General features: G+C 39.8%; 1 protein-coding gene and 1 pseudogene across 1 annotated transcript; one reads left to right on the plus strand and one right to left on the minus strand.

Annotated features, from left to right (window-relative positions):
* Nucleotides 1–812: 812 nt before the first annotated feature.
* Nucleotides 813–18,810, plus strand: LOC133009056 (synaptotagmin-2-like; annotated as a pseudogene).
* LOC133008595 (myosin heavy chain, fast skeletal muscle-like) lies at nt 6,364–16,668 on the minus strand. The gene is made up of 39 exons (XM_061075824.1): nt 16,462–16,668; nt 16,239–16,382; nt 15,995–16,151; nt 15,875–15,902; nt 15,683–15,797; nt 15,508–15,600; nt 15,355–15,418; nt 15,175–15,273; nt 14,977–15,080; nt 14,710–14,848; nt 14,473–14,591; nt 13,708–13,857; nt 13,446–13,616; nt 13,051–13,351; nt 12,864–12,928; nt 12,696–12,783; nt 12,457–12,574; nt 12,246–12,369; nt 11,824–11,960; nt 11,481–11,736; nt 11,145–11,387; nt 10,886–11,062; nt 10,660–10,805; nt 10,465–10,555; nt 9,971–10,360; nt 9,724–9,850; nt 9,518–9,636; nt 9,240–9,436; nt 8,881–9,064; nt 8,634–8,799; nt 8,396–8,520; nt 7,963–8,271; nt 7,656–7,859; nt 7,437–7,562; nt 7,184–7,354; nt 6,985–7,089; nt 6,752–6,847; nt 6,510–6,641; nt 6,364–6,384 (listed from the first exon to the last, which is right to left on the minus strand). Exons 1-39 carry the CDS (start codon nt 16,666–16,668, stop codon nt 6,364–6,366), a joined length of 5,808 nt encoding a protein of 1,935 aa, XP_060931807.1.
* Nucleotides 18,811–19,352: the final 542 nt, after the last annotated feature.

Genomic DNA, 19,352 nt, shown 5'->3' on the forward strand with positions numbered 1-19,352 from the left:
TTACCGTGAAGCAGCCGCTCAGTAACTTTGTATAACAGTGGAAACAGTGAGAATACTGAGTTCCTCTGGTCACATCTGCTCAGAGATCAGCTGCTTCATGATCAGAGCAGAAGCTGCAGGTGGTTTGTTCAGAGCTGGAGTTTCTGTTTCCTCCTCCTCTCTCTCCTTGTGCTCAGTAGAACACGAGACGTGACGCTCACAGTCAGGAATATTGACACCTAAATCATCCCAATAAAAAAGAACCTGAACTAACCCACTGAGCTTGAACTAGTTCATTTTAAGTGTGAACTGGCTCAACACTGCCAACCGCTTCTGGACATGAGTCAGCATTGAAAGGCAGAAGTAGAAGGGATGGATCATTACACTCCTGTGACCAGTCCTGCATGAGACTGCGGTAAGGCCCACCTTTCTCATTAGCATATGGACACAAAAATGTGGAAATATATTTTATACATTTATTTATAAATTTCTGTATTTATTTCCTTATTTCTATATTTATTTCTGTATTTATTTATACATTTATTTATTTATACTTTAGTCATGTATGGTCCTCCATATTTGAGTAGCTCAAACTGCAGGAATGCTTTGAGATCCTGAAAGCCTTGACTTTTGTTTTTTTCAACTCAAGGGCACTATTTGAATCTGTATTTGCTGCAATAAATTATTATAAATAACTATAGATCAAAAGAAAACACAAATACACCCAAATATATAGTACTTAAATCAAGAGAATAAGTATATTTCTTATATAGAAAGTTTGTGCATTGTTCATTCTGTAAAATCAAACGTTTTATCGGTGGCGCTCTGTGTAGATGCCTCATGTAGGAAACCATGTTTGTGTGCATAGAGATTAATGAGCAGACTTGTTCAAATACAGGAGAGATGTGACTTCAGATTAGTCAGATTACAGCTGAAGGCGCTGCAGTGGATAATAACACCACTGATGATGTGCATGTGTGCGCTCTCTCCAGGTGGAGGACGTCAGCACTGCGGTTCAAAGGCAGAGTCGTTGTTTGCCTCAGGCCTCCGGATCCAGCAAGGCAGAGGGAGACGAGGGCAAGCAGCCCAACGTTAAACAGGTAACAGACATTTCTGTATAGAGTCAAGCTGTTTAAGTTGGGCTCTTTAATTCCAATCAGACAAGAATGATCTTACAAAACTTGAATATTTGTAGCAAATTTCATGCTAATCCACTAAATACCTTGATCCTTATAACTTGGCCTGTGCAGCCAGCAGTGACCACATATGGTCAAATCACTTTTTTATCAATAAAAACATCAACAATACATCATAGTGAGACATTTAAATCGGCAGGGATAAGTATTTACATCCGCATCTTGGCAAATTGAAGCTACGGCCGGACGGAAGCAACAAACACTCATTACTCACTCAGTGGCTAGATTCGTCAAGGACTAATAATAATAATATTTATATTTCACTCTTAAACATTAATGTCAACCTCATGGGGATGCTAGAAAATCCAGGGGCATCTTTTCTACACATTCCTTGAAGAAACATGCAGATATTCAGCAAAATAATGATAAACAGGACACTTCATGCCCTCATCTGCATCCCAGCTCATACCTACAACATATCAATCACCATTAGGATTCATCGTCTGGAAACTAGAAATGTCATGACCAAGTTTCATGTAAATCAATCCAATATTTGTTTGAGAGCTATTCAGAATTTGTGTTTGAGAACCTCCCTTTAATCCATTTCTGTTAAGGTGAACAAAATGAAGCCCTGAGGAAACAGTAGATGTTAAACAGTATCAACACAAGGTGCTGGATGTATATTCCCTAACAGGAGTTCTTGCACCAGGTGGATGGATCTCTACGGTTCTCCCTGTACTAGGACCAGCCACAGTCCCGTCTGGTGGTCACCGTCCTGCAGGTGGAGGGGCTTCAGGAGCTCAGCCAGACCTGCTGCCTCCAGCCATTTGTTAAACTACGACTCATGTTGGCAGGATCAGAGGGAGTGGACGTGGAGGTAGTTATCACACACAGCAGCGACATTATTATCAACTAGCAGGCATACGTTGTCTTTTCGTATTTTTTTAAACCAATAAAATTACTGGATTTTTGCATTGAATCTCAGGAACATAGATCGAATGCCACAGTATTTGATATTGGGCTTAAAATCTCCATTTTTTTAAACCATGTTAATATTTCAAATATGTGTCAGATTGTCTTTCAGTCCTTGGCGGCTCTGTACCAAATAAAGCTTATGGTTACTGTTGTGCTCCTCTTAGGGTGGAGGGACGTCTCCTGCTCTGTAGACAGTGCTGCAGGAGTGGCACACTCGCATTGTGAAAGACAGCTGTAACCCTTTATATGGAGATCAGTTCAGCTGCATTCTGCGACACTTCATCACGTCAGCCTCAGGATGGAAGTCCTGCAGTAAACCCCTCTCACTCTCAGTAACTCTATAATCCTATTTTATCATAGACGTAAAGAGGTACTATTTACTTTATAGCTGCACTGACAATACATTTTTAAATAAAAAATGAATAACACTACTCGCAGATGACATCTTCGCTGTCATACTGCAACGTCTGAGGGATTTTAAGCTCTAAGCACTACAGTCATAGTGCAGAATTGACAGTGCAGTCATGTTAGGAAAGGGAATGTGTTTTCTTACTGTGTCCGTCATGTATCTGTGTGTTTCTCAGGTGTGGGACTTTGATAAATTCTGGAGACACACGTTGTTGGGAGGGGTGAGGGTTCCTCTCGGGGAGCTCAACGTCTCTTACCCTCTGGAGCTGCACGAGGATCTGCAGCGACCCCAGAAGGTACAGCAGCCATGTTCTGTGACACTGCACAGACACACACATTTATAATGTCATGGGATTATCGTTGTTTAACTCAAAGAACTAACTTAATTTAAAGTAAAAAAGTCTCCCCCCATGTTGCCATATTCGGGCTACCAGAGGACCATAACCGGTTTACCTCTACTCAATTAGACATTTTAGCTTTTACTTCCTTACTGGCAAGACGCCACCTTCTTCTCCACTGGAAGTCGACTAAAGCTCCCTCCAGTACTCAGTGGCTCAACAACACCATGTCTTTCCTAAAGCTGGAAACTATCAGATATTCAGTGAAAGGTAGCTCTATCAAATTTTATAATAAGTGGCTTCCCTTTCTTACATTCTTCCACTCTCTCCAGTCCCTGCCCCCTTGACAGACCCACCCTCTCTCTCTCTTTTCTCTCTTTCTTCTTCCTTTTTATTTATTTATTTACTTATTCTTTTTTTTATTTTATTTTATTTTTATTTATTTATACTGTGCAGCTTTATTACTTAATTATTACTTAATAGAATTTTCAGTTATTTATTTATCATTATTATTCTTATTTTCATTGAATTGTGTAATGTATTGTTAGCAGTACCACGTTCATGTGGTCCTTTAATTAAGAAAAACATCCAAGGAGGTTGACTATCATTGATTCTTGTTCTACTGTGCCTTACCTCCTAATACAAATATTTAAAAAAAAATTTAAAAAAAGTCAAAATTTGTATGAGGGGGGAAAGGAAAGAACAGAAAGGTCAGAACAGTCCCCACTGAGATATCCTCAGATGCCGGTAAATAACAAACCTCTTGACAAATAGAAAACCATCAGAAACCATACACACACACAGTGTAGCATATAGAGTTACTGATTTGCTGTTCTTGTGTTGTACAGCCGTTTACGTCAGGATCAGTGTCCAGTGTAACCATTGCAAGCTCAGGTCGCAGAAGACCTCGGTGGAGGCCCGGTGCCGGGTGAACGTCTTCAACGAGGTGCTCATGTTCTCGCTGCCCGAGTTTCCTGTGGAGCGGTGTAAAATCATAATCTCTGTGTATGAGACTCACACGACCTGGAAATCACCCAAACATCTGATAGGACAGTTGTCTGTGGGGAAGGAGAGGAGTACGGAAGACGAGCACTGGAACTGGATGATGCGCTCAGTCCGCCAGCCTGTAGCAAAGTGGCACGGCCTGCTGATCTGAGCTGCAGTTCATTAACCCACTTCTTAAATCTCCCTGTGTGCTGTGTTTAAAGCTGTTGAGAGATGGGCAGCTGTTGAACTGAAGGAAAAACACGCACTCCTTTACTCTAGACTCCAAAGTGTTCTTCCGGCTTCAATCAGGAAAGAGGAGTCACTACTAAGCTGGAACTTCAGGTTTCACAATCTACTCATTCGCTTACATCTCGTTTTTCTTTCTTTTTATTTTCAAATCACATTTTATTGAAAAGGCTCTTATTATCTTGACTTTTTCCACTCCTTTCATCAATATTACTTGAGTGTTGTACTTACTGTAATCAGTGAATACCTGTTGTTTGTGTTGTTGACATATTTATCTTTAAGCTGTGTTGTACTATTGTAACTGCTCTACTGAAAGATCATTAAATCTTTATATTCTAGCTCAACACAATATAATATAAATCTTTATGCTTATAGTCAACAATTTATATTATATTATTTATTGACTGATTTTACATGATGTTGTATTTTTCTGTTTGTCTCTGGTTTTCTTCATTTTTCCCTAGTGAAGCATTTTGTAATGGCTAAATTTGAAATGACCGATATAAATAATGTTATTGTTAATACGATTGTCAAAATATATTATTTAATCAGTATAACTACACGCACCCATCATGGACTGCTTTTTAAGTCAGGTTCACTTTTAAGCTGTGCAATATTAATTCTGTACTGTACGATGGTTCATGTGCAATCCATTAACCGTGCATATTCTTACACTGTACATTTATTATCTGTTTTTTTACACTGTATATAAAATATTCCATTCATATGTTTCTATATTTTTTATATTTTCCTTACACTTAAGTTTGTCATGTTCCGTTTTACTTAATTTGTCAAAGCAGAAAACCTGAGGACAAACAGACCTGTGAGTTACTAATCACCTAAATTGGGACTAGAGTTTGTACTTTCATTATTTTCAATATTAAAATTAATCATTATAATTAATTGTATTAATTACAAACACTGATCCATAAACTTCTGTATTGATCGACAGCAATTATTTGATTGTTCTTATAATGTCTTAATAGTGACGTCACAAATAGATGGAGATGTAGCTTCGAATGCGGAAGTAAAGCATCATATTAGGTTTGTGTGTTAACACTAGAGGGCGCTATATAGGACCACGTGCTGTTGTGGTTCCTGTCCAGCTGCATCACAATTTGACCTCGCAGGAGCCAACTGACCAACAAGGCTCCAGACTTTGGTGTAGTATTGCTAAGCTAAACATGCTATTTGATATATTAGTATTAAGGACAGTAGGCTTCATACTTTTAATCATTTCTAACTATGACTAAGCTTAGTGCCGTATAAATGCAGTTATCCATTATTTCGATTTAAGCTAGGTGGCTAGCTAGCTAGGTTCAGCTGCTTCTTTAGCCATCCAGCAGCTAGCTAGCTAGCAGATCCTGCTTAACACTGAAGGTTAAATTGTTAGTTTTAACAAAGCCTATTGATGTTTAAAAATATAATTGATCAGGCTATATAATATAACGTGTAGACAATTGTTTTAAGAAGGCTTTAGTTGGGATTTGCTAATATTGGGGGTGGAATAGGAGGAGACACTGTTGATTTTACATTGGAAACTATGGTGTGGCGGTTTTCAACGTGTGTCCGATGCTGCTGGTTTAATTTCATCATAATCATCAGCCACCATCTTCCTCACCTCATCCAGCTAAGGTTTGACAAATCTTAATATATTCTAAACCGTTTTGTAATATGTGATCAAATAACATTATTGGTATTATGAATGAATTATGAAAAGGCTTGACAGACAGGATAAGGTATATAAATATTTTCAATACAGTGATGTTATATGTGATTAAATAACCTTTTGTATTATTAAAGATAATTTAGTGCAGTATACTTTGCCTGGTTGCCACGTAAAAGAATCCGTAGCTACCATGAGTTTAAACTGTTTCACTGCTAGCAAGGTAAAACCTGATAAACTTGCGACATGCAGGTAAAAGTTGACATGGAAAATGATTGGTGATTAAATTTTGCTCATATGCGTCTAAATAAGAACAGCTTATTATGCCCATATTTGTCATGTATTAGACAGTGAAAGAGGGACATTAAACAGGCTAAGACAGCAGGGGAATGACTGAATGATAAAGGTAAAGAAAAACTACCTGAAAAAAAGTTTTCTTATCTGATGGAGTTGGTAAAACCCAGGAAGAGACTTTAAAAGAGGGGACGGACGAATTATGTCTCAGAAGAAACAGGCAGATGAAAATAATATTAGAGACATCAATTTCAGTGCAAAAAATAACATTTATTGTTACAGCATATTTCACCTCATATTATATGATTTGAAACAGGCGATCAGCTGATGAGCTTTATTCAGCTGCCTCTTTCCCCTAAAAAACACCAACAAACAAAAAGTATTGATCAGGTCCCTTTCAAACACATTTAACTTACAGTGATTTTCTACCGCAATAATTTTCAATTCTTATTTGATTACTACACAGAATTGTAGATTTACCTTTCCAGAGTCACGGGTCTTGGCTCTCAGTTTGTTGACCTGGGACTCTGCAATGTCAGCACGCTCCTCAGCCTCCTCCAGCTCATGCTGGACCTTCCTGCACTTGGACAGGTGGACATTGGCCTGCTCCTCCTGGAAGACAATACAGGGACAAATGGTTAAATGACCAGCAGATATGCTGCACATGAGATATGATGTCGTATAGAGTTGCCATTGTTTAAATATTAATGTTTTGCCCTTACCGCTTCCTCAGACTGCCTCTTGTAGGCCTTCACCTTGAGCTGCAACTTGTCAACCAGATCCTGCAGCCTGGAACCATTTTTCTTGTCCTCCTCAGTCTGTAGTTGAAAATACATAGATTTGCATGTTTATAGTTATATAATTAGTAATTAGTATAATTAGTATAAGTATATAATTACATTTGCTTGTTTTGCTTGTTTTGTACTGTACACATTAAAATTCAAAGTGACTCTACCTGGTAGGTGAGCTCCTTCACTCTCCTCTCGTACTTGCGGACACCCTTAACAGCATCTGCTCCACGTCTCTGCTCAGCGTCAATCTCTGACTCAAGCTCGCGCACCTTTTGAAAAAAAGACAAATGCATTCACAGTTTACGTTACAAGTTTTTTTTAAACTTTGTTTATATATGTATAATTCTATCATAATTCTCTTACCCTAGACTCCAGTTTCTGGAGCTGCTTCTTGCCACCCTTCATGGCCAGGTTCTCAGCCTCATCCAGGCGGTGCTGCAGGTCCTTAACAGCAACCTCCAGGTTCTTCTTCATCCTCTCCAGGTGAGAGCTAGTATCCTGCTCCTTCTTCAGCTCCTCAGCCATCATCGCAGCCTGGAAAACACAATATTTGGTTTAGAAATGTCAAAAATCAATAAGTAGAAAGTAATGATAATAAGTAAAAACTTAAGCGTACATCAGTGATGGCTTTCTTAGCCTTATCCTCTGCATTCCTTGCTTCCTGAACAGTGTCATCAACTTCACTCTGGACCTGAACCAGGTCAGACTCAAGCTTCTTCTTGGTGTTCAGAATGCTTGTGTTCTAAAGGATGAAAAATGTAATTGAGTAATCAACATTTCATGTTGTTTAACTTTTCATTGGTTTTATATATTGAAGTACTGTATATTTGTTCACCTGAGAGTGCAGCAGTCCAACACGCTCACTAGCATCCACCAGCTCCTGTTCAGCGACTTTGCGACCTCTCTCTGTCTGTTCCAGAGCCACTCTAAGTTCCTCAATTTCAGCCACCATCAGACCGTTCCTGCGATCCACCATTGCAGCTTGTTCCTTAAGGTCCTCCGCGGCTCTAACAGCATCATCAAGGTGCAGTTGAGCATCCTAGTGAAATGATAGCAGGAAAATATACGAATGAAACTCATAATGAACTGTAGGTGCACTCACTATACTGTAGTTTGTACAACAGCAGTATGTCTGACAATACCTTCAGCTGTGCCTGCACATTCCTCAGCTGCTTCTGGGACTCAGCCGACTGGCGATTGGCATGGCTCAGCTGAATCTCCATCTCATTCAGGTCTCCCTCCATCTTCTTCTTGATTCTCAGGGCATCGTTCCTGCTCCTGACCTCAGAATCCAGAGTGCTCTGCATAGAGTCAGTCACCCGCTGGCTGTTTCTCTTGATCTGCTCCATCTCCTCATCTTTTTCTGCCAGTTTCCTGTCCACCTCACCCTTGATCTGGTTGAGCTCCAGCTGAACACGCAGAATCTTAGACTCTTCATGTTCCAGAGTTCCCTGATGACATCATAGAGTAAGATTTTTGACCTTACCTTCAGGCCTTTTAGCCCAATATACTGCATTGTCCTAGATTTGTAATATTTTTCTCCTCAGAAAATCTCCCTTGATAAAACAAACATACCTCAGCCTCCTCAAGAGCTGTCTGGATCTCAGATTTCTCTGTCTCCACCTGCTTCTTTGACTTCTCCAGCTCATGGATGCTCTTGCCAGTCTCACCAATCTGTTCAGTCAGATCAGAGATCTCCTCTGCAGAAAGAAACATATTATATATCGTCAAGCCTGAAATGTAAATTATGAACACTAACACAAAATGCGTTAAATATCATCAAAGACAATCAGGTAGGAACTAAAACACTCACGTTGCAGGTTCTTGTTTTCACGCTTCATGGTCTCCAGCTGATCCAGAGCTTCCTCATAAGAGTTCTTCATCTTGAACAGCTCAGTGCCGAGAGAACGAGCCTCCTTCAGAGATCCCTCAAGCTCTGACTGACCCTCCTCATACTTCTGCTTCCAGTCTGCCAACACCTAAATAAGACAATTTATTGTGTTCAGATAGATATTCACCAATACAAAGACAAGTAAAAAAACCTTGTATGAATTGGCCACCTTGTCGAAGTTCCTCTGCTTCTTGTCCAGGTTAGCAGCCAGCCCATTAGCCCTCTCCACATCAATCATGAGGTCCTCCACCTCACTCTGCAGCCTCTGTTTGGTTTTCTCCAGAGAAGCACACTTGGAGTTCACAGCCTCAATCTGCTCCTCAGCCTCCTGAAGACGCTGAGCCAGCTTTTTCCTTTGAAACATTTGCAAATTTTCTCTCAATAAAAATGTCAATATCTTGTAAACTTTTACAGATATTATTATATATATATATTAAATAAAGACACTAAAGTGATATTGAACAGCTAAATGTACAAAATATATTCAAAGACAATATCTGGTAATTGAATTGTTTGAATGTTACTCACTTGGACTCCTCAAGCTCCTCAGTGCGCTGAATAGCATCAGTTTCATACTTAGTTCTCCACTGAGCCACCTCACTGTTGGCCTTGGACATTCCACGCTGCAACTCAGCCTTGGCCTCCTGCTCCTCCTCAAACTGTTCCCTCAGCAGGTCACAGTCGTGGCGGGCTGATTGCAGTCCATGGGCAAGAGCATTCTTGGCCTAGAATAAGAAATATTATTGAATGTGTAAAACTTTTAAATCTCATTCAACGAGGCAAGGACACACTTAGAGTTTTCTTACCTTAACCTCCTCTTCAATCTGTCTCTTCAGCTCTTCAATCTGTTGAGTGTAGGCCTGTTTGCCTCTGGTCAGCTGGGAGACAAGAGCCTCTTTCTCTTCAATTTGACGGCCGAACTCACCTTGTGTGAAAATTAAGATCAAAGATTAGTTTCTTTTCAGTTTCTGGTTGATCTGTGTCAAACTGAAGATGGCTGTCATTTGCATACCATTTTCTGTCAGGAGACGGGCTTTCTGTGCACCCAAGTCATTCGCTTGACGAACAGTTTCATCATTCTTGGTCTTCAGTTCACTATATTGGTCCTCAAGAGTACGGCACATCTTTTCAAGATTTCCCTTGAGTGAAAAAGGAACAGAAAAGAAAGATTTAATTTTTTTTACACAATTATTTAATTTATGTTTTTTCTATGTATAAAAAAATGCATTTAATAATCCAATATTTCATGTATTTTGTACCTTTGCTTTGGCAACAGCCTCCATGTTGCTGGACAGGTCATCAATCTCCATTTTGTATTCACTCTTTTCCTTTTCAAGCTTCTGCTTGACACGCTGGAGGTTGTCGATCTGCTCTCCCAGCTCAGCAACGCTGTCAGCCTGCTTCTTGCGAAGAGCGGAAGCAGTGGCTTCATGCTGCAGAGTGGACTCCTCAAGGTCACGACGGAGCTTCTGGAACTCAGCTTCCCGCTTCTTGCTCATCTCAATCTGAGCAGCAGTGGCACCTCCAGCCTCCTCTAGCCTCTCACTGATCTCCTCAAGTTCCCTGGAGAGGTCAGCCCTCTGCTTCTCAACCTTGGCACGAGCAGCACGCTCAGCCTCAATCTCCTCCTCCAGTTCCTCAGTACGGGCCTGTTTCAAGTATATGTTTTATTGTTGAGTGAACATTAAATTAAATGTGAAACACAAAAACCTGAAAGCATGTTGTGTTGTGTTAAAAGCAATATGTTGATTACCTGAAGCTCCTTGATCTTCTTCTGAAGCTGAGATCCCATAGACTGCTCATCCTCAATCTTGCTCAGGAGTTGGCTGATTTCAAAGTCTTTCCTGTGAGAGTGACAAAGTTCATAGTAAGAGTTCATTCATGCTACTGAACATTACTAGAGACATGATGGTTATTTTATAATAGGGAGGGAAACAAAATGTTATACTTTTTCAGTTTCTCATCAGACTGCTGCTTGTCATTCTCAAGATCCATGATGGATTCCTGGGCCAGTTTCAGATCTCCCTCGAGCTTCCTCTTGGCTCTCTCAAGGTCCATACGCAGTTTCTTCTCTTGTTCCAGAGAACCCTCAAGCTGAACATTGAGACATTGAAATTGTGATTATTATGCTAAAGAATCTTGTTTTGTCAACCTAAGTGACTTTGTAAACTTACATCATCGACTTGCTGCTCAAGCTTTGTCTTGGCCTTGGTCAGAGTGTTGACTTTGTCTTCCTCAGCCTGCAGGTCATCAAGAGTCTGTTGATGAGCCTCCTGAAGGGCTTTCTTCTCCTTGCTCAGCTTAGCAATGCTCTCATCTTGAGAGGCCATCTCCTCTGTCAGGTTCTTAACCTATGTTTGCAAGTAAAATGTTATTAAACACATAGTAACAATGAATTTACTAGATGTGCTACACATTTTTAAACTTACGAACCTTGTTCTCAGTGGCATGTTTCTCTTTCTCCACCTTGGCCAATGTAAGCTCCAGATCGTCAATATCCTTCTTGAGCTCAGAACATTCATCTTCCAGCTTTCTCTTCTTAGCAGTAAGCTCAGCATTCATTTCCTCTTCATCCTCAAGTCTCTCAGTTGTTTCTTTGAGTTTGGCCTCCATCTGAATTTTGCTCTTGATAAGTCCCTCACATCTTTCCTCAGCATCTGACAGGTTATCTCCTTCCTGTGTCATTGTATGAACACATCAAGTTTGAGTCCATCATTATTTGACCTACAACACATGAACAATTGCAGGTACGGTCTGAGATTTACTTACAGATGCCACTTGGAGCTGCAGATCATTTTTCTCTTGCAGAAGAGACACCATCTTCTCCTCTAGTTCCTTCTTCTTGGCCAGGGCAGTAGCCAAGTCAGTTGTCATCTTTTCATAGTTTTCCTTCATCGAAGCCAGCTCCTTCTCAGTTTCAGCACTCTGCAGCAGAGGCTTGATCTTGTAGTAAACCTTCATCCATGGCCAATGTTTGACATTCATGAATGAGCGCACGTTGTACTGGATGGTGTAGATGGCTTCCCTGTGAAGCAGATATTGTTGACATGAGAATTTTTGCTGATTTTTCACCCCATGTCTTTGTGTCCAGAATTTATTGTTTTCAACTTGCCTCCTCTCCGTCATCTTCACATACTCCTTTCTCATGAGGTAAGCACGGCAGAGAGCTTGAGTCATTGTGACCAGAGCTGCAAGCTTTTCATCTCTCATCTCCTCAAGGGTACCCAGCAGACCAGCCTTGAAGAACACCTGAATAAACAGAAAATATAAATGAACTTTCAGGAATCCTAAATTAGTCAACACTCACAAGGTAAAGATGCTTATTAAATGTACACATAAGATAGATGCTTTGAAACTATTCCATTGATGAGTAATTGTACCAGGTACATGGTCTAATTTTACACCAAATTACTTCAAACATTTAATAAACGCTGAGGTACAATGCTGATTATCAGACGGACAAACAAAATGAATAAGAACAATCAACCTCCTTTGTAATTATACCAACAATGAACAAGGGAGCATGGTTCTTACCTTTGTGTGTCCAAATCTGTACTCGTCATGATTAACATCAATCGATCCAAGCAGCTTTTCTGAAGCCTTCTTGTTGTCAATGAACTGGCCCTCAGGAATGACACTGGCATTCAATACCTTGTACCTTTAACACAAAAGTTATTGGTCTCTGTAAGTATTTTTTGGAGTTTGTGGCAACATTTTTGGACGTCAAAAATATAGTCATTGGTACCTCTGCTTGAAGTCACCATATTGGATTCTGCTGGGGAAACCTTTCCTGCAGATTCTGATACCCTCCAGCACACCGTTACACCTCAGCTGGTGGATGACCAGGAAGTTCTCCATCAGTCCTATTTCATAAGACATTTCATTATTACTTTTGTGAATAGTTATACTCCTCATTGAACCAGCACTGAACTGAAACCATACTAACAAAAAAACATGCTAATCATCAAAGAGTTCAAATCTTACCTGGAGTCTTTGTCTCATTGGGAATCAGACAACGCACAAAGTGAGGATGGGTGCTCCTCAAGTTAGTCATCAGCTTGCCCAAGTTTTCCTGTAGATACAAAAGAGTAAGTTAGTTGTGTATAACGTAATGTGTGATGCTATTTCTTGGTTAACAATGCCAAAGCTTACCCTGAACTGCGAAGACACAGTCTGCATAGAGCCTCCCTTCTTCTTGCCTCCCTTCTTTGTAGCGTCTGTTGATCATTTCAAGTAGAATTATTTTTGTGAGAAACTGAATACATACAAATTGATACATTTAATAAAGTAATACAATATTAAAATATGTTTTAATTGACCAGTTAATTGTGTGTCATACCCTCAACAACAGCGGGATACAGGCCAGCCAGCAGTTTCACTGATGACTTCTGGTACAGCTGCAGAACAGAATCATTCAGGGGGTCCTTGTTCTTGTCCAGCCAGCCACTGATATTGTAATCCACTGTACCAGCATAGTGCACCAGGGAGAAGTGGGCCTCAATCTTGCCCTTTGCAGGTTTTGGCTTCTCAAATGCTTTGTTTTTGCCAAGATGCTGATCATAGAGCTTATTCTTGAAGGATGTGTCATCAGCCTTAGGGAACATGCACTCCTCTTCAAGGATGGAGAAGATGCCCATGGGCTAGATGAAAAAACAGAGAGATAGAGTATATCATGAAGTGACTGGTGTTTTTTAGGAGAATTACATACAATAGAATCATAAAATTGGTGTTTACCCTTTCAATCAGCTCAATGCAGGCGGCCAAGTCCATACCGAAGTCAATGAACTCCCAGATAATACCCTCCTTCTTGTACTCCTCTTGCTCCAGGACGAACATGGTGTGGTTGAAAAACTGTTGCAGTTTCTCATTGGTGAAGTTGATGCAAAGTTGCTCCAAGGTGTTGAACTGTGAGATGACAAATAATTAGCCTGATTGCTCATAGACAACAGGATTTGGTGTCATATTTTAATAATGAGTTACAGTGTATAAAGCTTACATCAAAGATTTCAAAGCCGGCGATATCCAGTACACCAATATAGGAGTTCCTTGACTGCTTCGTGTCCAACATCTGGTTGATACGGATGACCATCCACAAGAACATCCTCTCATAGATGGACTTAGACAGGGCAGTAACTGAGTTTTGCACCTGAAGAAGAATGTAAAAATATTTTTTCCTGTACGCTTCTGTTTAGTTGTTTTGTAAAATGCTGTGCTACTGTATACCCTATATAGGTATAAAACTTTATTTTTGCAATTTATAGTCAATACAAACATAACACACCCAGTACATCTCAATCCCTGTCACCAGTGTTAAAAACATTAAATACAAACTCCTCATTCTCACCTATTAATTGCTGTAGCCCAACTATATTTAAGGCTCTCTCCTCCACCCATACACTCCGCTAAGAAGGCTGTGGTCCTCAAACTCTGGATTGCTCTCCATGCCTAACACTTAACGCAGACTTTTGGGGACAGAGCTATCTGTGTTGCAACCCCCACCCTCTGGAACTTTCTCCCTGCCAAAACCCGCAACTTTACATCTCTGGACAGGTTAAAAAAACTACTCAAACACCCCCTGTTCACTGAGGCCTTTGGCCTCAGTTTATGCTCCACCGTGTCATTAGTGCTGTTTAATTATATCATGTTTTGTACAAATTACTCTTTTCTTTTTTTTTATACATATATATATATATATATATGGGTGTGTCATTATAAAAAAAAATATTTACCGTGATACTTGAAATGAATACTTTATGTTTACCTGAGGTACAGTCTGTCCCTTGGTGACAAACTCATTTCCGACCTTCACTCTGGGATAGCACAAACCCTTCAGCATGTCAGCGGAGTTCAGACCCAACAGGTAAGCAACCTTGTCAGCATCTGAAAATGGTTTAATTATTTATAATGTAGTATTGTATATATGTGTTTTCATGACAAAACAAAATCAGTGTGATATAGAACTTCTGTTGTTCACTTTGATATGATATCAAATAGTCACCTTCTGTGCCATCGGGTTCAGCCTGCTCCTCACGCTGCTTTTGCTTGAACTTCATGTTACCATGGTGGACCACAGCACCAGTAAACTTCCAGATGGCCATCTTCTCCTCACCACTGAAGCCCAGGATATCAATAGCAGCCTGTGTTCAGAAGATTTATTTTTTACAAAACATCTCCACTTTGGAAAAAACATACATAAAAATCACTTTGCATATCATACACATCAGATGTATGCAATATGTTAAATATTAAAACCTTGATCACTCACATCAGTAGCTTCCAGCTCAACTTTGTCATCAATGCTGGCCACAGTGATCTGACCCATGCTGAGCAAGGGGTAGTCGTAGGGGTTGGTTGTGATGAGTGCCGCCTCTGAATATTAAAAACGGAATGAAGATTAAATACAGAGTTTCACAAAAAACAATCACCATATGTTTAAAATCATGCAATAGCTTAATCTGTTTACCAACTATCCCCGGTAAGTGGTTTGTCATCATCTGGTAGAAGATGTGGTAGCCTCTCTCAGCAGAAAGCTGGTATGTCACTCTTGACTTCTCCAGCAGATCTATAAATGTGGATTATCAGTCAAAACCTGGTCAGTCCTGAATTTCAGTCATCTACACTTGCTATGAGGATTATAACTTACATGTCTCAATGTCAGCACTGGCCAGTTTGCCAGTTGTGCCGAAATGGATTCTGATGAATTTACCCTGTTTAGAAGATAGAAATTGTTGTAATCTCCCCACATAACCAATGTCTAACTGAAAATTTGTCTCGTACAAAATAACCCCATACTTACAAAGCGAGAAGAGTTGTCATTCCTCACAGTTTTGGCATTACCATAGGCCTCCAGCAGGGGATTGGCTGCAATAATCTGATCCTCCAGTGACCCCTATAATCCAAGTTTCGAAATTAAATCAGAAAATAACTCTTTCTCAACTTTTCTTGAACTCAATGGTGTCATCACAACATACCTGATACTTTTTTTCGCCGCCCCCCCCTTTTTTGTCCCCTCCTGCCACTGAGATTGTGGCGAAGTACTGGATGACACGTTTCGTGTTCACAGTCTTTCCAGCACCAGATTCTCCACTGGGTATAAACACAGACTTATATGAATTTGCTCAACATATTTGATTCTAAAGAAAAGTCAACAGATATGAACTTACGTGATCAAGACAGACTGGTTCTCCCTATCTGTAAACATAGAAACCAAATTAATTAAACACATTCCTTTCAGTGAAACAACATTCTGTTTAATGTATACAAATTCTACAATAAGAACATACCACATAGCATGAACTGATAAGCGTTGTCAGAGACGGAGAAGATGTGGGGTGGAGCCTCCATACGCTTCTTGCCTCTGTAGGCATTAACAACTTCTTGATCGTACACTGGGAGCCATTTGTAAGGATTAACAGTGGCACAGAACAACCCAGAGTAGGTCTGAAAGTGAACATAGAGATAAACAGTTAACTCCATGTTTAGTTTTTGATTTCAATATAACTTATTGCATTTTAAAGATAGTCTTACGTAGATCATCCATGCTGCATAACGCTCTTTGAGGTTATACAGGACAGAGGCTTCATTGAGATGGGTCATCATGGCCATGTCCTCAATTTTGTCGTACTTGGGAGGGTTCATTGGATGGACGTCATCTTCTTTAAATACCTTCTCCTGCAACAGGACATTGGTTACAATTACAACTGAGAACACGTACTTTACTTTCAGTTGAGTCTTGTTTCATTATACAAACCTCCTGAGTGTCCAGGACTTTGACGGTGACTTTGCCACCATCTTTCTTGAGGATCATTCCCTTCAAGTACAGCTCTTTGGCATCGGCCACATAGCAGGCAGCCTTGGCATCAAAAGGTGCGGTTTGAGCCTCAATTCTCTCCTTCTCTGGCTTACGTAGGTATATGGCTGCTTTGCCGTAAGCGGCCATCTCCGCGTCCGTACTCATGGTGACAGTTTACTGTGAGTTAATAACAAATAAGAGTAATGTTATTTATCTGTGTCAAACCTTCTATCTTCAGCTGATGTAACTGAACTGAATAATAACTGCATTGAACTTCTTAATTAACCTATCTATATTTAATCAATGTCTGTCCATCCCCACAAGTGACTTGACCTGTTTTTAGTTAATGTTGATCTGAATAACTGTAACCTGTACAACTGTGTGAATAAAAACTGGAAAACTTGCAGAAATCTTTTGCATAAAATGAGTTAAAAGTTCATTAAAAAACGGTTGCCCTTACCTTACCCTCCCTCTTTGAAGATTGGTTATATTCCACTATCCTGTTGAAATCATAGAACACATTTTCAGTTAATGATGATAGTGTTAAACCTACATTTGTTAAACATCCACTGCTGATTAATTAGTATTTTAAAGACATTGTCCGTAAATATTTAAATACTGTCTCACTGACAGAAGATGAGTCTACCTCAAGCAGGAGTCTTCGGGGTTCTGCTACCACGCTGGTGTGTCCTGATGGACCGTTTATATTGGAACTGACTTGCTTACACAGCTGAGGCTATATATGGGACTGATGCCAAATAGGGTGTGGATGGGAGTTTCAGGTGACATATATTGAAACAGTCCTAAAACAGTAATTGTGCATACATACCAGCCCATGTCCCCAATTTCTTTATATGTTTATTTAACATTTTATTTAAATTTAACAATTTTGAAATATTTTCCTGTCAATCCAAGGATTTTGTTTTTAGCACAACACATAATAAATACATAGAGGCATAGTTGCACATGATGCAGTGGCATTTTTTATCATATGTGTTATAGTTGTGTAACATGTTTTATTTATAGAAAGTATTATGTTCCCTCTGAACATGTCCAAGTGGCTGCCTTGGATGTAATTACCACTGAGTCAACAGTGAATGCCACAGCCTGCAAGATCTATTTTCCATTTACCCTCCTATGCACAAATGAAGGAGCAGATATTCTTTACTTTCAATTAATACAGCCTTATTCACAGGCTCTCATTTCAATCAGGTTTACAAGAGTGACAACCTTTAGCATCTTTATGGGCTTCATATCTATTTTCTGCCTTTTTATGAGTAAGCAAAGCAAAGTGATATTAATTGTCAATATCGTAATTTGATCCTAATGTGTAATTGGTATATCTAAAAGCATAAACACAACGTGGATGCTAGTCTAACATTGATGGGGGAAAAAATCCCATCAATGTTTGATTGGTATGTTAATGACAGTAACCACAAGCGAAATGTCTGTGTCTGCATTTTTACAAGTTGTAGTTTCACAACTATAACAGTATATCAAATAAAAAGCTATAATCAACACACATTTGAGAAGCTCAAACTGCAGGAATGCTTTAAGATCCTGAGAGCCTTGATTTTTTTCTTTTTTTTTTAAACTCAAGGACACTATTATAATCTATATTTGCTGCAATGAGTGAAAATTTGTATGAGGGGGGAAGAAAAGAACAGAAAGGGCAAATCCTTAACTGAAGCTAAAACCAGAAAATGATTTGAATTCCAACTACAAAGAAGCAGAATCTGTCTTTTGAATCACATACACGGTTTCTGAAGTGTTGATCCTCTCACTCTGGACAGGATCGTGTCGGAGAGGTGCTGCTGTCACTGAAGTTTCTTCCAACTTCTCAGAGGCTTGAGGTTGGTCTGCTAAAGGTCAGAACAGTCCCCACTGAGATATCCTCAGATGCCGGTAAATAACAAACCTCTTGACAAATAGAAAACCATCAGAAACCATACACATTGTAACGTATAGAGTTACTGATTTGCTGTTCTTGTGTTGTACAGCCGTTTACGTCAGGATCAGTGTCCAGTGTAACCATTGCAAGCTCAGGTCGCAGAAGACCTCGGTGGAGGCCCGGTGCAGGTGAACGTCTTCAACGAGGTGCTCATGTTCTCGCTGCCCGAGTTTCCTGTGGAGCGGTGTAAAATCATAATCTCTGTGTATGAGACTCACACGACCTGGAAATCACCCAAACATCTGATAGGACAGTTGACTGTGGTGATGTAGAGGAGTACGGAAGACGAGCACTGGAACTGGATGATGCGCTCAGTCCGCCAGCCTGTAGCAAAGTGGCACGGCCTGCTGATCTGAGCTGCAGTTCATAAACCCACTTCTTAAATCTCCCTGTCTGCTGTGTTTAAAGCTGTTGAGAGATGGGCAGCTGATGAACTGAAGGACAAACACAGACTCCTTTACTGTCGATTCCCAAGTGATTTAACAAAGAGTTCTTCCTGCTTCAATCAGGAAAGAGGAGTCACTACTAAGCTGGATCTTCAGGTTTCACAATCTACTCATTTGCTTACATCTCGTCTTTCTTTCGTTTTATTTTCAAATCACATTTTATTGAAAAGGCTCTTATTATCTGACTTTTTCACTCCTTTCACCAAGATTACTTGAGTGTTGTACTTACTTTACTCGATAAGTGAATACCTGTTGTTTGTGTTGTTGACATATTTATCTTTAAGCTGTGTTGTACTATTGTAACTGCTCTACTGAAAGATCATTAAATTCTTATACTCCAGCTCAACACAATTTAACATAAATATTTATGCTTATAGTCAACAATTTATATTATATTATTTATTGACTGATTTGACATGATGTTGTATTATTCTGTTTGTCTTGGGTTTTCT

The sequence above is a fragment of the Limanda limanda genome, chromosome 8, assembly GCF_963576545.1.
Source record: "Limanda limanda chromosome 8, fLimLim1.1, whole genome shotgun sequence".
In the NCBI taxonomy this organism is placed as follows: Eukaryota; Metazoa; Chordata; class Actinopteri; order Pleuronectiformes; family Pleuronectidae; genus Limanda; species Limanda limanda.